At 40.5% G+C, this 17,261-nt stretch overlaps 1 protein-coding gene across 1 annotated transcript in view; it reads right to left on the bottom strand.

Moving 5' to 3' along the window:
- Positions 1 to 579: 579 nt before the first annotated feature.
- LOC121067172 (calpain-8-like) overlaps positions 580 to 17,261 on the bottom strand; it is a 28,975-nt gene continuing 12,293 nt past the window's right edge. The window contains exons 6-21 of the mRNA XM_040551326.1: positions 16,534 to 16,617; positions 15,828 to 15,913; positions 14,362 to 14,436; positions 13,195 to 13,355; positions 12,307 to 12,482; positions 10,280 to 10,291; positions 8,361 to 8,572; positions 7,736 to 7,772; positions 6,991 to 7,056; positions 6,017 to 6,074; positions 5,519 to 5,583; positions 4,348 to 4,416; positions 3,245 to 3,323; positions 2,226 to 2,342; positions 1,568 to 1,626; positions 580 to 775 (exon numbers count right to left, since the gene is read on the bottom strand). Coding sequence (XP_040407260.1) covers positions 752 to 775; positions 1,568 to 1,626; positions 2,226 to 2,342; positions 3,245 to 3,323; positions 4,348 to 4,416; positions 5,519 to 5,583; positions 6,017 to 6,074; positions 6,991 to 7,056; positions 7,736 to 7,772; positions 8,361 to 8,572; positions 10,280 to 10,291; positions 12,307 to 12,482; positions 13,195 to 13,355; positions 14,362 to 14,436; positions 15,828 to 15,913; positions 16,534 to 16,617 — 1,380 coding nt within the window. The 3' untranslated portion in view covers positions 580 to 751. The remainder of the gene's footprint in view (positions 776 to 1,567; positions 1,627 to 2,225; positions 2,343 to 3,244; positions 3,324 to 4,347; positions 4,417 to 5,518; positions 5,584 to 6,016; positions 6,075 to 6,990; positions 7,057 to 7,735; positions 7,773 to 8,360; positions 8,573 to 10,279; positions 10,292 to 12,306; positions 12,483 to 13,194; positions 13,356 to 14,361; positions 14,437 to 15,827; positions 15,914 to 16,533; positions 16,618 to 17,261) is intronic.

The following is a 17,261-nucleotide window of genomic DNA, read 5'->3' as shown; positions in this document are numbered from 1 at the left end:
CTGTTAGATTCCTCCCCCTATGCTTGCCTTTATGAGCTTCTGGGCTTCCATCACTATTCTCCTAAAACTCCAGACCGCACCTCTGGGCACCAAAATACACCTATGGGTAAGAATTCAAAGGAGGAAATGTCAGTTGAAGTAACTGTGGTAACTTGTGGAGGAATTGCAATATGTTTACCTAATTCCCTGCTCAGGCTTCCGGCTGTGTCCATGCTCAATTTCCCTGGGCTCTCAGCAGCTCATCTGCTGCTGAGCTCTTAACCCCCAGCTTCTGCGGGCACTTGGCATAGCCAAAGTGGACAATTGGCTAGTAAGGGAGATAGTCAGAGCAGCAACACAAATTTTGGCCACACTCTGAGTGTGGGCTTCTCTCTGTGAAGCACATGCTGGATATTGCTGTCAGCAAAGATCCCTTCCTGGATTTTGAACTCTGCTGAATTTCAATGCACAGTTCGAAGTCAAATCAAAGCTGTCTGGGCCAATTTGTGGTAAGTCAGAATTTGTGACAGTTCAGCATGAAAAAAAAAAAGTAAAGGAGGTTAGGATTAGGTTGGTTTTATTTATTGGTTTGGTTTTTTGTTCAAGAGTGTATTTACTTTCTAACTGACAGGAGATCACTTCATTTTTAGTGGGCTTAAAAATAACTTGCCAGTAATAAAAAACAAGTTTCTGTCTCTGCTTTCCAAAACAAGGAGAAGTCAAAGTAGTGATTCTGCATTCAGAGGTCTCTGCTGAATTCATTGATTGTAGTTCAAACCAAGGTGCAGCACAGCCACTGCGGGAGAAGCAGAACAAGAAGTCAGACCATCTGGAATGTCCATAGGGTGCCACCAGGGCACTCCACAATGGCTCTGGGAGAACAACTTGGAAAGACTGTCACCGTATTGTAATCTGCTTTATGTTAAGGGTCCATCTGCTCTCAAACTTCATGGAAATTCTTTGCCAGGATTGGCTTCAGACAATGCAAGTGGGGCCTCTTTCAAGGCAGGACCTGTTCTGCAGGGCAAGCTGCATGGTCTTTGAAAAATTCTAGATTATGCAATGTACACTTCCAGCTAGATTTAACTAACTGTGACTCTTGACCTCTTGGGGTCTCTTCCAGCTGTTTCCTGAGATATATTTGTATTCTGCAAAGGGAAGACTCAAGCTGGTTGTTTTTATAAAAGCTTCAACAGGAGAAATTTGCATGAAAAATAAGAGGGAAAAAAGAGACCTGGCATCTTAAAAGGTCTCTTCTAGTTCTGGCAGGCTGTTCAGCTCATTCTCTGCCAGACAAGAATATTTTCTTGCTGTGTGTTTTCTGATGAGTTGACCACTGCCCTCCAAAGCAGACAGTAAAACACACTGTGTAAGCACCTTCTCAAGAAACCTTAGGTATTTTGAGTATATAAGGTAAATGTTCATTCTACTAATTCAAACAGGTCTTCTTAGCTGAAGAGCCTTGCTACATAAGAGATGTTTCCCTTTGAATCATTGTCATGTTTACTACTTGATTTTAAAGAAATATTCTACTCCAGTCCACTACTGTAGCTTAAAAAACATGGTATTTTAATCTGACCAACCTCACCTCTGCTAAAGAGAGCTGGACAACTCCACTCTTTTCTTTATCTAGGAGATGGAACACTTCTGAAAAGGAGAAGAGAGTAAAAAAAAATTAGATGTAAACCACAGAGTTTGGCATGTCTGACAAAATGTAGAGGACTGGCCTTTTGCCACAATCTAGACTGGTTCTGTGAGAGAATACTACAGCTGTTCTTTCTCCTTACAAGTAATTTGTATACCACTTCATGGAGTAGAACAATTAGATTTACAGCAGCAAACTGAGAGTTTGGCAGCAGGACAAGGACAACATCCGACGCAGTAGCATCTGATATGATACAGTAACAAACCTGTAAATCAGGTCTGAGTAAGGACTATAAATGATAAATGGTACCATTTGTAGGAGATGGCACAACTTGGTGGCCAGAGCACTGAACATAAAGTGGAGATGACTGTAAAGCAGAAGAGCATGGTAGGTTATGAAAACATGTAGCCTCACACTCCATGATCATTCAGTCAGTAAAGCTTTTGCTATTTCTCTTCTGATTTCTCAGACAGATGCATTTTTTCTGGCACTCTCCCATTTCCATGCAATCTGTTACATTCACAGTTAAAAAATATCAAAAACTTAATGAAAACCCAAAATTCTCAGGAATCCCCCTTGACTGACAAAAAGAGGCACTTACTGAACAGGGTCTCCAAGCGGATCATACAGGCCACAAACCCATCAAAGTCAATGGTCAGCTTGCTGCAGGCATAGCGGATGACAATGCTGTGCTGCACCTGACTGTTAAGCGTGAAACCTGAAGACATGAGAAGAAAAAAAATCACTGACACAGTAGATTAATATGCTGTCTTTGATGTGACTTATCCATGAACTACTGCAGCTGTGGGCAGAGCTGGATTGAGGACTGTTCCTCCCAGAAGATCTGCTGGACTCCATCACTCACCTCTGCTGTGGGTCCTTTCCAAAGCCCATTGTGCTGGGTGAAGAGAGGCATGAATTTCTTCCACAGCATTTTGTCAGACTGCATATTTCACATTGTTTCAGCATAAGCAGTCCTACGTTCCCCAGATAAACCCCTAATTAGTCAGTCTTGGTGCAGCATATGAACAGCAGTGATTGCAGTAGAGCCAATTGCTCACATGGCACATTGGGTTGTATTCAGGCCCATGGTAGTGATATTTCTGTCACTGGATCTTTCATATAGACTCCACTGAGCATGAAAGATCAAAAAATAGTGGTTCTGTAGATACCCCTGAGCTGGCAAGCACTGCTCCAAAAAAGAGGAACTGGCTGGGTCATGACTTGATCACTCTTGCACCTTCTCTATGTAGAGAAGGATGGTGGGAGGAAATGAAGGAAAAGGAAGGCTTGGGCATAGTTCTGAAAAGGAACAACTATGTTAGGAAATAATGAGGCCAAAAATAGAACAAGCCATAATCAGATGCATAAGCAATGATCACAGCATGGACAAAAATATCAATGGTTCCAAATGCAGAACAGAGGATGGGTTTTGATGTCTATAACAGCAAAAGGACATGGCAGCGTGTGACTGTCGGGACAAGAGAATGGCAGTTGCAGTGCTGTGATCTAGGAGATGGGAGAGAAGCAAAGCCATGAAGAGTCTCTACTGTTCTGCTGGTGCATGTTTTTAGTGGGGGACTGCATCAATCTGATGGTGTCCCTAAGCAGTGCACTCACCTGCCTCACTGAGGGCATTTTGCATCTCATGGGCGTCGATGGTACCAGAGTAGTCACTGTCCACCTTCTTATAGATTGCCTGCGGCAGAGGAATGAGGGAATTTGGATATAGCTCTTCAATTACTTTCAGATACAACCTCAGGTTCCTGATGTCTGGGGCCAGGGGCTGCCCCTACCAGTCAAAGCTCTTTGAAATGTTAATGAGCAAAGGAAACGTTTCAAGTAGCTACTGGCAAGTAAGGCAGACTGGGAAACACATTCCCATGGGCTGGCAGTCTGCCTGCCTCCATGTTACATGGTGGCAGGCCATTGAGGAAAATATCCTATCATTTGGCAAACACTGCAACAGACAAAGTCCATTTTGCTTAATATTTCAGACAAGATGACAGATGCTTCACACTGCCAGCAGGTTTATTATCCAGAATTAGAAACCACCCAGACCTACAGCTCAGACTGGAATTGGCTCTCAAGGCTCACTCTGCAAACACCAGCCCCAGGACAAAGGAGGGATGAATGTCTCTTTGTGAGCCTCCAGGACAGATGCTCTGTGCTGACCAGCATCAAACATGATAGCAGCAGACTTGTCTGAAAAGGATATTATTAAACAAAGCAGGTCCAAATTTGATGTTCCTTTAGACTGCTTGATTCTGGGTGAACTTCTTGGGATATTATATCTTTTGTCAGAAAAAAATAATTCTGCATTTGTGCAAGGTTTTAAAAATACAAAGACAGGTTTTTGATAGGTCCTAAAAATATGTTTCTTGTGCATGCAAGGGCTCAGCTGGCAATGTAACATACCTCAGCAGCAGAGACATGTTCGTATGAGCTTTAATACAGCAGGCAGCAGAGAGAGCTGTCTTTGCCAACAACAAAAGAGCATTAATCTGTTTTTCTAGAAGGTACTGTGGATTATGGAGAACCGTGAGGCGAAAGTGAAAGAAGATCTGCTGGTGCACTCTTAAATCAGAGATGTTTCTGAGCCCTGGAACAAACTTCAGCTATGAGAAGGAAAACTTCCATATATATATATCTTAACCCTTCTCATAGTTCTGCATCTGCACTTCAGAGTTTCAAGAGAAGAGGAAACAGAAATATTATGTTACCAAATACTTTTGAATCTTCATCCAAAGAGTCTTGAATTCTATAAGTCCCAAGGAGCCAGTCCCATTAGTCTGGGTACGTTAAGGAACGGTTCAAAAGTCAGGATTTGTCTATCCTTAGCAAAACAGGAGAGCAACCTGTTTAGATAAAAGTAGATCACCCATGCCCACAGCTTTATATTTGCTTAGCTACAGGTATGCCAAGAATTTCCAGGCTATCTGCAGTCTCAAGGAATGATATATGGATTGTTAAATATACAAGCACAATTTTGTATAGTTAACGGTAGGTTTAAGTCCTCTGGAAAACAAAGAACTTTGGAAAAAAAAAAAAAAAAAAGGATTGGCTTAGTAGTGGACAAGTGTTAGAAACCAGAGCAAGGAACTGCAGAGAGAGTCAACAGTAGGCTACACAGTGCTTCCCCATGTCTTTGAACTTCCCTTCCTATGGGAAACTATGCAGAAACAGGGAGTTAGCCCCCATGATGCTGTACTTTTTGAGCTGCTCTTTTGGTTTTGGGAGGCTGTGGAGTGTAGGGCAGAGGCATCAGTTCTCCTAATAGTCAGTGCTCCACAGCTGATCCCTTCTGACCTTTGCACGAACACATCACGAGAACACTAGAGCAATCCTGGTGGCACGGCTCTTGACTCTCCTAGTGCACTAGCTGCCTTCCCCATGCATCAAAGTCGCACTGTTCAGACAGGCTGACCTCCCCTTTCCCTCTGGCTACTCACAGCTCATTAGCTCCCATGTGTCCCACAAACTTTACAGAAGGGGGAGAGCTCTCCAGCCTGTCTCTGCTGCTTTGAGCTCTGTGGTCTGTAAACAGTAGCTGATTTAGAGATGGAAGCTGAGGGTGTGCTTAAAACCTGTCTCCAGCCAAGCATGCTGTGCATGTATCTGAAGCTGTACCAGTGGTGCATCCAGGCAAAAGGTTCCTGCTTCTCTTCCTCTATTTTTGGGGAAAAGTTTAAGCAATGAGAGACACAGAGCAGGTGAGAGAAACAGCTGCTGATGAAATGGTTCAGGTTTCTGACACCCTGAGCAGACAGAGCTGCTTGGCTCAATTTTATGTTCCCAGACAATAGAAGTATAAACTTAGCCTTATCTTGTAAAGAAGTTTTGCTAAGGAATTCCAGAAACTTTAAAGAAAATGAAATGACGTTCAAAGGATACATCTAAAAGGCTGATCATCTCCCTGCAAGTATTAATGTTGAATCCATCACTTTTAATATCCTTTCCTGTACAAAACAGAAGTCAAAGTCAGAAATACTTTTAGACAAATACTTTTCTGCAGGCCATCCAGGTGCCAGCTGCCTTAAAATTTTGCTAGTAAAGCAAGTGCTCCGACATTTCTTCCACTATTTCCTTCCAACTGATTTACATGGATTTTTAAACAAAGAAGCAGGAGATGCTCTTGGTTTTGGAGGTGGTAAGAGTCTATCACCCATATTAGAAGTTCAACAAGCCGAGAGAAGCCCAGCTGGAATGAAAACCTCATTTTTTTCATTGTCCTCAGCTGACAGAGCTGGGTTTTGTAAGCATAGATCCCATTTGTGTGCTGAGATACTGACATGAAGATGTTCACTCTGGACCAAAGAACAAATTTATGTCTCATCACTTCAGCCCCTGCCTCTGAGCTCCATTCAATGCAAAGCACATAATGATACTCACTCTTCGCCAAAACCCTATTTAGAATAGTTTGAAGTTCAATTGCAGTCACTTCACAGTCCTGGACAGAAAATATGTTTTAGGTGTTAACATGAAAAGCATCTGAAGCAAACTAAATTCATTCACTGTCAGACATCTGGGCATTATTTTATTTCCATCCCTACCCGAGGGCAAAACCTTCTTTTTTTTTTTAACACCACCATTACCAGCTGACATCACGTGGATGTTCCACAGAAGCCAGGAATATTTCCTGCCCTTTCAAATGGGAAATACAAGGTTTTTCAAGTGCCACAGGGACATGACCGAATAAATGTTAACTTTTTAGCAGGTTTGACTGAGTTGAGGATTTTTTTTCAGCTATAAAAGTTCAGAAGAGCATTTGAGATTTTCCAGGCTTATGGAAACTACAATCAAAAAATAAAATTCCCCTCTAAAAACTCACAAAAGCCTTTCTAACTAACAAGGTGTTTTCCCTCTTCATTGCCACTGGCCACTTTTTCATTAAGAGCAAATCTGAAGTGGCAGCCACAGGCTAGCACAGCAGCCTGTGGATACTGAGGTTTATCAAATACAGTGAGAGCAAACGTTCAGCCAACAGCTTTCTGATTCCTGGATTTCTAAACCAAAAGGAAGAAATTGGCCAAATAGCCAATTGCCAGAATTATATGCTAGCTCCAAGGGCAATTTATTTCACTACGCAATAATATTTTCACAGTCCTCACTCCCATCACCCATATTTTCAGTCATTCCATGCCAGAATTACTATGGGAACAAATCACATTTTGCACCAATAAGAGGGAAAATGTAGTAGAGCTATTCTATTGTAAAATAAATTGAACTGAAGCTGTGGGTTAATAAAAGGGGAGAACTGCCTGGTTTTTGAAGACCAGACAGTAGGAGGAATTGGCAGGCCAAATATTTGCATAATCATAACAGTGAGAGGTCCCATTTTTTTAAATCCATTTTAATCCACTTACCTCTCCAGAGAGCTTTTGAAACAGAGTCTTGAACTCATCATCTACATCTTTGTTATCGACATGAGGCTACAGGAAGAAGATGACCAAGAGTGTAATTTACAACATGGTTCTAGAAAGCAAGACGGGCATATGGTAAAGCACCTTTACTGGGAACAATCTACGGCAAGGGAAAATGAGCGCTTGCTTTGTAGAAATGGCAAGACAGAAGCAAAATCAAGAACAGTCAGGGACTGGCTTTGTTTGGGAGTAAATACTTTCTAAGGCTGATGAAAAATTTTTCTTCTGTTACCAAGATAGTCTTATAAAATAGCTGCAGATAAAATGTTCCTGCACATGTCCATGACAATAATGTGACTGTCTTAATTCAGTACTTTCTTGGAAGTCTGCTTTTGCAGTTTCTGTCAGGCTTTGGGAATACTACTTGTTTCTATGAAAAGGATCATTCAATGCCCTCCTCACCTTCTTCTACCTGTATGGGATGAAAGGACAATTTAATGTATTTCAACCAAGTCTACAAGGGTGCAGTTTCTGTGCCATGTGATCCTAGGTACATGAAAATACATGTGAAATTAAGCCATAGAGATAAGTAAAGAATCTCTGGAACCAAAATATATTTTTCCTGAGCATAAACACCTACTGTGATCTCAGCTCAGAAGAGAAATAAAAATCCTGCATTCATTTTCCCCACACTATCTGAAAGAAAAGTCCATCACAAAAAAACAGTCTGCCCAGTTAAGGTGTTTACCTCATACGGTTTTGCAGCCACCATATCACCAATCATCCTAAGAAAAAAGAAATAAAACAACCAGAAATGATGACTGTACCTTTTGCGCTTAAAATCATCATTAAAACAAGCTGTTTTAATAAAAGGTGTTACCAAACACACAGAACAAGCCTCTAGGTTCCCTGTTTCCTGCATTCACCATCCTTCCTCTGTCTCCGACTTTTTTGCTAATATTTTCCTTGGCAAATCCAGTCTTGTTGTTCTTATCTTGGATCCCGGCTCCTGTTTTTTTCACTCAGCAGCTGCTGTTGAAACAACCCTTCTTAAAACCATTATTCTACTCCCAAATCTTTCCTCTGCACTCTTTAATTGTGGGAACTTCTATTATACAGACCTGAGGTATCTAGTTACCACATCAGTATATGCTGTAGGCCACTTGAATGGCCATGACTTTGTAACATGGATGTGTGTGTCACATATGGTAGGCCACAGAAGAAAACAGGTCCTACAAATGGGCCTATTTTGCTGCTTATTTGCTGGTAGATAGAGCACAGGATGTGGGTCTCTCACACAGAGTGCAACATCTGACCTTTCCATTCATGTGTCTCACCAGCAGAAGAGAAGGCTTTACAAAGAAAATACTCACTGGGTTTTAGCCTCTTTCTCAGAAAAAACTCGAAGGCAGAACTCTCCATTTTTGTAAGGTTCAAATGTGGATGGCACAATGAGGTACTCTCCCTTGGGCAATTTAATACGGCTGGAGACTTCACGCAGGTTGACATAAGTCCCAGACTGGGCTATTGGTTGATTCCTTGCAAAGAAAGCACGGTTCAGATGAATATCTGTGCTATTTTCCAGCTGTGGGAAATGCGTTTATGTTAGAAACCATTTGACAATTCACTTGCAAGCCAGACACCCTATTTAAATTTCAATGCTTAAAAGCTATCTCAAGTTTTTCTTAACATAAAATAATAAATCCTCAAGTGATGGCATAAAAGATATCCACCAGGGTTCTGTCATAGGAAACAGTCAGGCAGATAATTAGAAGAGATACGTATTTTTCTCTATAAAGATTATCTTTTCATGTGTCTTTATAATGTGTGATATAGAATAAATAAAAAAATCATAATGTGCACTCAAATCTGGTCAAACCAATACCTACTCTTACTTAAGTTGTTCATCTATTGAGCATTTTTTGCTTCCAAAGGCTTCATGTAAAAAAGTTTAAATTGCTGAATGCCTTTAAACCATTTATGGTAAGGGGTAGACGTTCTAATTGCATAGGAGTTGTAGTCTCTAATTTCTTTAAACAGACAGAAAAGAACAGAAAACAGGACAAAGTAGTAATCATAAGCGTGAGACTGTTGGAGCTAAATTAGAAGATATACCCTACTTCTGTTAGCAATACTAAAGTTATTGCTTTGGATTATGTGGAAAATAGTACTTAACTTCTTGATATCAATATATTATTAAATGTGAAACACTGAATAGCTCACAAAACAAAAAACTGATATAGCAAGAAACAGTAGTGTATGAATAACATCTTTGCTTTAAATCTCCTATTCATTACTTTAGCTCCACGGGGATGTCTTTCAAAAAGTGTGATTCAGTGATCCACAATAACTGCTACATTGTTGACACAGAGCATAAAACATTACATACAGATAAGATTTCTGGCTGTGTAAGATCAGAGCATAGAAAGATGTTATCAAACATTTTAAAATAATTCAGTATTTTTGCTGTAAACTGTAGAATAATATGCCCTTTTCCCCTCTTTTGTTCCATAGATAAGATTGGATTTGGTATTTACTCAACTTCCCACTCTACCTTAAGCTAAGTGGGGACTGCAAAGATTAAGAAGTCAGATCCCATATCTTTTTCAACATATAAAGCTCATTTTCTCTTTGCATCTGCAAGGCTGTGAAAAGAACACACTTAATTGCTACAAAACCACACATTCATTAACTGAGAGGGAAGAATAGAGTTGAAAAGCCTAGGAGAAATTGGCAGTACAGAGTGCTGGACCTCAGAAATGAGTACAGACTATTCCTACTGCCAGACATCCCCAGGGTCTCTTTCTTCAGGAATGAAAAGTCTCTTTAACTTGGTATTGACATTTGGGAGGATTAGGGAAGGTTGAGCTGGTTTGGTTTTTGTTTTTTCATTACTAGGAGCCCCAACTCAGAACTATAAAAGGAATGGATCCACAGAGTCTGGCATTTCTTCTAAACATCAGCTACATTTTCTCAATTTTAGAGTGCAGAGACCCTGCCTTCACCTCTCCTAAACAGGCAAATTATGACCTCTGTTGTACACAATTAGTGGAAGCCAAATTTCAACAAGTATAAATGAGATCAGGATTAGGACTTGGATGCATGTAATAAAGCCTCATGCCCCACAGTCCCTTGGAAATGGTTATTCAGAACATGAAATAGTTATCCTGTGATAAAAGAACAAAGCTCTCCAGAAGAACTGTCATTAGTAAGGAAGAAATCCTCCTGGTAGCTAAATAGACACAGGAGGTGCTCATCCGTAGGCTAGAAGTCTTCCACAGCGATTACATACCTCCTGAGGAATCTGAAAGAAAGAGAATGAGCTGATGTTAAAGGGTTGGTACACAGGCACTTCTATCATTAGAAAGAAAATATCAGACAAAGTCTCCTTCAGACACTTATTTTTCATTTCCACTTAAAAACATGTTGTATAGTATCAGTTATATGTGAAGTTCTGACTTGCACTAACTAGAGCTGTTCCAAAAGAAAAATGTGATTTTCATCCAGAGGATTCTACACAATTGCTTTTCTCCAGATACGGTATTGTGAATGATACTGTCAGTTGGATATATTTCGGTAAGCCTTGAAATGTTCAGTCAGGAGAGTCAACAGGTTAGCCCCACTTTGCTAAATGAAAACAAACAGAATTTATTACAGCAGACTCTGCTAGCCTGCTGTTACTGGAATGCTGATGAAAATACAAGGCTACTGTCACCAGCAGTTAGCCTGAGGATGACTAGATTGTTATAAGGCAAATAAAACAAGTAACAAATTTCAAGATTTGGCCCTTCCTATATTAACTAAATATGTACAAATTTGTACCTTTGAATATGTTAGCTTTTTCAAAATCAATTAGTGGTCTTGGAAGCAGAGATTCCAGTGAAAGCCAAAGAGAGCGTGCTCCTAAACCCCAGAAGAACTTTTGGAAATATCACTCACACAATGCTTCTGAACTGCCTGAGATGGCCCCTGGGGACCATAGGTCTTGTTCCTTTTATCCAACATACTAGAAGGCCAGAAGCTCACTGATGGGAACACCTAAAGTAATTGTTACTATGTAGTTTGAGCTACATAACTTACAAAATCTTCGCAGGGCAGGTAGGATTAAGCACATGCATTTTCACCTTCTCTTATACAGAGATCTGCTTTAGATCACCATCCAAGTTGTTCTAATTGGACCTTCTCAGACACAGCATCAACTGCAATGATATAAATCTGCAGCAGCGCATGGCCTGAGGAACTTGGATGATAGCTGTGTGTCTACATGAGATGATTTAGCAGCTATTTCTTTCAAAAGAAATGCTTCATCTTGTTAAGAGTCACTTAAGTCCATCCTACTATGGAAAAGGTCCCAGAGGAGGCAGACGGGATGAAATAGATGTAAAGCAGAAATGCTCTGCTATCTTCTCCAGGGTTGTACTCAGTGGTATGAGCAGGCAAACATCCTTAATGTGCAAATTCTAGGACGCCAATAGGCTGGGGTGCTTGACGTCATGCAGATAGCAACTCAGAAATGTACACAGTGAGAACCATTTCCTTCAGAAACTAGGAAAACCCTTCCTAGTTTAGAACCATCTTTCACAAGATTTATTAATAAAAGTCAGCCATTCCCATCTGCGCCCACCTGTGATGTTTAATAATCTTTATCCAGAGGAATCTATACAACATTTAATTGCTTTTCTCCAGATATGATATTGGGAATGATAATACTGTTTGGAAATTCTTACATTTATTTCTCTGCCCTCACATCACAGAAGTTAGAGGTATGCAGATTTTTTCCCTACATTATATTTATGGAGACAGAAGCAACACAGTGAAAATCAAAATAGGAAAAAAAAAAAAGAAAGAAAGAAAGAAAGAAAACCAAAAACCTACTGAAACAGAACAATAGCATCATAGACAATGAATCAAAACAATTTTCAAATAAAAGGGGAAAGAAATAAAGAAAGCGACTACTGAGCACTAATGATAAGCTGTAATCAGAACCACTTATCTGGAATTGCCAGGCACCCTGAGCCTGTCCCCATTCAGATGCTGAAAAGAAAAGTCTCTCAATGAGACTGTTGCTAAATTAATTGCCTCCAGTTTTACACCTCTCTCCTGTTAAAATGGGACAAAAATTGAACCAATTTTTTTCTGAATCTTCCCATATTATGTGGGTCAGGAAGAAATGAGAGGTTTTCAACCATCTTGTAAAACCCAGTTCTTATTGCAGTGTAGTGCTGAATTTCAAGATGTAGCACATGGCTAATTTTTTCCAGGGTAACAGAACAGAGAATAAAACCTTAAATGAGAAAAAAAAAAAACAAAACACCATACCTGATAGAGTGAATAACCAATACTAAGTAGACCTTCTCCCATTTTCTTCTGTCTCCTGCGGTTCTTCTGCATCAAGCCCACCAGTATAGTACAGCATGGCTCATTCAAACTCCCGTCATGGTCATCATCTGGTTCATCCAGACGGATTTTAAACTGGGGATTGATCCAGTATGTTGCTAAAAATCCCCAAGACAAGACAAAAAGGGTAAGATTTTGTTATTGTAGCCAAAGTGGTTGTCACTAGAATTACAGATACTGTTTGGAAAGACTTTTGCCTGGATTATATCCAAACCTTTACAGTACATATGTAACATATGGTTTTATGTTTTTACAGCTATGCTGAATATCAATTGGAGCCATGGCAAATCAAAGCACCAAGGTATTTCCTGGGGTGTAATGACAAAGAGGGAGGAACTGATACCATTAATTCCAGCCAGCCATTTATCTACAGGAAATATCCTTGGCTAAGGCTGATATTGTTGCAAAAGAACCAAATGCCAGGCAGCATCTCTAGAGGTCTAACCCAAAAATGAATGTGAAACAACACTGCCACAAATCTGTGCCACTTTCCTGGCCTTTCTTTCTCTTTGGAGGATTGCTCCAGTCAGTAGCAAAAGCTATGTAAGCAAAGAAAGCAAACAGAGAAAAAAAAAAAAAAAGAATTATGTCATGAACTAAATGCTCGGTGAGCTGACAATCCCTGATGAGGAAATAAGTGTGAATTAGATCTTGGTTTCAATTGCCAAACTTCTGCTTGCTATCTAAACCCCACAGAAAGCACTGAACCTCCAAACCTTTCCCACCTATGGCAACCCCCTGGTTCACAAGCAGTAATTTTCATGGGTTTGTTGGTTGTTCCACCAAACTACTACTTAGCTGGGTCTCCACCTGGGTAGTTCTGGCAACCCCCAGCAGTTGAACCCCGTCTCCACTGTCCATTGAACATGGTCAGGTCCCATTTGTTGACTTGGTTGCCTGTCAGTGTGTCGGGAGTCAAATTACAGATCTCCAGTCGCGTGAACTGCCTTTGAAAATCAGAAAACGCCATCCTGGTGCACGGAAAGATCAGGGTTAGCTCATCAGCCTGTTACAGTCAAAGCAACTGCAGGTGGATGTCTCTCCCAGTGGGACAGCAAACATTGGCACTACAGAGCTGCCCAAATCCCCATTTAATTGAACTGGTAAACTTATGATAGGCTTTTGGGAAGTGAAATTTCCCACTCCCTGAATGAGCTGTATCTTGTGAAGACAACCGTTCTCAACAGCTATTACACATTATGGGCTCAGTTGTACCATTTTCTGTCATCCCTGGTCATGGGCAATCCCTCGTGGATTTGTAAGTAAACTTAAACTCACTAAAACTGGTAGACCAAAACATGCAGTAAGATGCTACTTAGTGTGAGCAAGATTTGGTCCTTAAGAGTCACTCTGCAAAAAAATCAGCTCAGTTTGGTATTTTAATTCACTTGTTGATGTTTGTTTTTACCATTCCTAGTAGGTCTGCATGAGTGGTAGACATTGATCACCCCATGCTGCAAGGAGAGGTCTGTTCTCCGTTTTCACTGCCTTATGTCTCACACTGCTGATTGCACTGAAAGATGATGAGCAATTATCTTTCTGGTCTAGGACAGAGTGACATGGGCTCAGTACTGACCCACAATAATCATCTAGCTGGGATGGGCTTTCCATTAGGTTTGGGTAAACAGACTCTTCCCCTGCTGACAATCTAAACTTTTTCATTAGTGTGTAGCATTTAGGAAAAAAAAAAAAAAAGCCTCAAAATATAGAGCATCTGAGGTTCATTCTTGCCACATCATTAATTTTATTACCATCTGGTCTCTATATTTTGGGTAAGCACTGAGTTATGCAAGCTCTAATAAAAGGTAATGTTTGAATGGGAAGGGATATAAACAAGATGCTAACAAACAACTCAAGCATGACACTATTAACTCTTTTGGTGCTGGCAGTTTCCCTCTATACAACTGAAAGGACTGCTTAAAAACCATACAAGCACATAAAATGTCCAAAAGAATAAGCTAACTAAATGATTCTCACCAAAACTCTCCATCATCTATTTGCTTATCCAGAGCCTGCTTTTGTTTGGGATCAATATAGTTCCATTCAGGAGCGCTGCAGACAAAAGACAAAAGCAGTATTGCTCAGCTGTATTTCATTTTGCAACAAGATCAGACAGTTTCTGCTTTCAGTCACAGCTGACAAAGGACTATGTATTTCTGCAACAACTAGACCTTCTGCCCCTTCCAGGGGAGGCACACGCTGCAACATACCAAACAGGGCTGGAATCAGACTGCAACCATATTTTCAACAAATAAGCCTTGAATTGAATCATCACTGTCAGGTGCCAAAATGTACGTATCACAGACTGTCCGGATTAAGTAACATGCAGCCTGAAAGTTGGGTAGAGCTTCTCAATTGTAAGAGCTATTGGGTTGCCTGATATTCTCCCTAGGGAAATGATAAAAATCTCCACTGCTGAGATCACCAATGAACAAGAAAGCAAAAAAATGGAATTTGAAAATATGATGAAAAAAAAAACAGTATTGTCTCTTTCCCACTCCAATGTTACCGTGCAACAAGCCAGATTCTGATTCGATCTGCTCCCACGTGGCTGTGCAGTTTGGTGTCTGTCTCAGCAGGGTTGTCCCATGGTTAAACAGGTGCAGCAAAATCAGGGTATGGCATGTGTGTACTGGAGGCACATTATCTTGGAATCATGGAATGGTTCAGGTTGGAAGTGACCTTAAAGATCTTCTAATTCCAACCCCTCCTTGCCATGGGCAGGGGCTGAGCAAAGCAGCTCTGATAAAGATATAAATAATTCTGATGTTTATCTGTATTTCCTACATCAGCACCTGCACTGTGGTCAGGACGGGAATTTGAGATCTCAAAATAAGTGCTTGCAAAAAATACATCTTGGCCCAAATGATAGTAAAATCCATGCCGTTCTAAAAATAAAAATAAATGAGGTGGTGTCACTGCCACTCCCATGAGATTCCAAGCCCTGACAGCTTTTGATAGCTATTCAAACTTCTGGTCCTTAGCTGAGTCAACATCCCCATTTCTTTCATGATTCTCGAGTAGAAATCAAATATTTGGCAGATTTAGAGCCTAGCAAACTCAGAGCTGAAGCAGAGGCACAACGTTGTAGCCCTGTTGTATTTTTCAGCAATGGAATTAATTTGCCTGTCCTGTTAAGGTCTTGGCAGTATCAATAGGATCAGTCTGAGAAAAGTCATCTTGCAAAATGGCATGGGTATGGCTTGCATTAGACTGCTTGCAGTTAAAACTTGGACTGTTCTCTCTTATTAGAAAGTTCTGCCTGAGGCAGAACGGATCAATACCTAACTTTCCTAACAAATTAATAGTGTTTTATTCCAACTGATTTACTATCTTTCCTAAACATGCTTTGTGATTTGATTAAACTGCATACTCCTAATTTAATTTTTAAAAGATACCAAAATATACCGAAGAGGGAGAGGCAAGAGCATATAAACACCTACTTATCACTCCAGGCTCCAGTCCATTCCACTTCACCCCAGGGATTTCTAAGCCTCACAAGTTTCTCTGGCCGTCCTCGGTAATGTACCTAAAAGATCCACAACAAACAGAACCTGAGCACTCCCATTATTCCAATCATCATGGAGCAATTGCTTTTCAGAAAGGATAAAACATGATTTGTCCTTGAGTGATACAGTCCATTACAGTTTGCAATAGTTAAAAGACACCTAGAAGTCTTCCACCCTAATTTTTACATTATCCTGTGCCACCAAGTGAGCCATTAGCTGCAGCACTCACCATTTCATATAATGACAGCAACCTGCAAGGAAAAATATCAGCTACAAAACAGTAGAATATCTACATCCTTAAAAGATACTGTACAACACAGCAAGGTTGGAAAGAGAGTACTTGGCACGGACATCTCTGTAATGACTCCAGTTTCAGAGAAATGTGAATATCTGTGGCAGGCTGGGCAGGTGAGACTGCTAAGGTTGTTCACTAGAGGCTTTGACTCCTTTCCCATTAGAGTTGATTGGCAAAGTACACTCTCCCACCTTATGCAGCATGAATACGTGAAGCATTTTTATTTGGTCAGTCACAGAAAGACATCACAAGGTTGAAGGTACTGCAGTGTTGCAAGCTGTTTTGTATAATGGCAGGTACAAACACTTCAGCCAGTCTGGATGAGCTGCAGAAAAGCTGGCTTACCTCTTCCGCTCCAGTGACAGAATAAGCGTGTCCCTTTACCAGCTTCAGACTTGTGATTGCTTCTGTTTCAGATGCACGAGTTACCTTGGGCATTAAAAATATTCACACTTAGGGCCATATATTGTGTACTAACACAGCTTTCATGAGCAGATTAATATGGGGGAAGATATACAAAGTGGTATGCACAACAAGTATCAATATTCCTGATGCAATGTATATTAAATAGAAGTGAGATTCACAGCAAGAGTTCACCTCCGGAGTTTCATGCCCTCAAATATGCAGTCAGAGAGTCTGCACAGCAGAGACTTAATGAAATTTAAATCTAGAACCAATTCCCTTCTTAGGTAACAGATCCAGTCACCTGCAGAGACATGTACGTGTGAACTCGGCTCAAACCCACCTTGGTTAGGATCCAGCATATCAAAATCAGAGCTCTGGTAATCCTACATGCTATAAACCAGGATTCAAAACAAGATTATGAAACAGCATATGAAAGGTGTGGATTTTCCAAAACACATACATGCATCATCTGTAACTTGAGAGAGTTTGTAGGTATAAATTATTTTTTTGATTGAAAAACAAAGCCAGAATCAGAGTACAAGCTACAGCAAAGTACCCGAGTCAGGTACAAATCAAAGAGTGTCTGGAGCTGACATTACACATAATTTGAATGAGAAAAGATACTCAGAGAATGAGAACAGAGTTCAGGAAGACCAGTCCCCAGCTCA

Source organism: Cygnus olor, chromosome 3 (genome assembly GCF_009769625.2).
Source record: "Cygnus olor isolate bCygOlo1 chromosome 3, bCygOlo1.pri.v2, whole genome shotgun sequence".
In the NCBI taxonomy this organism is placed as follows: domain Eukaryota; kingdom Metazoa; phylum Chordata; class Aves; order Anseriformes; family Anatidae; genus Cygnus; species Cygnus olor.
The sequence above is the reverse complement of the archived record's forward strand: the minus strand, read 5'-3'. Positions and strand labels throughout refer to the sequence as shown.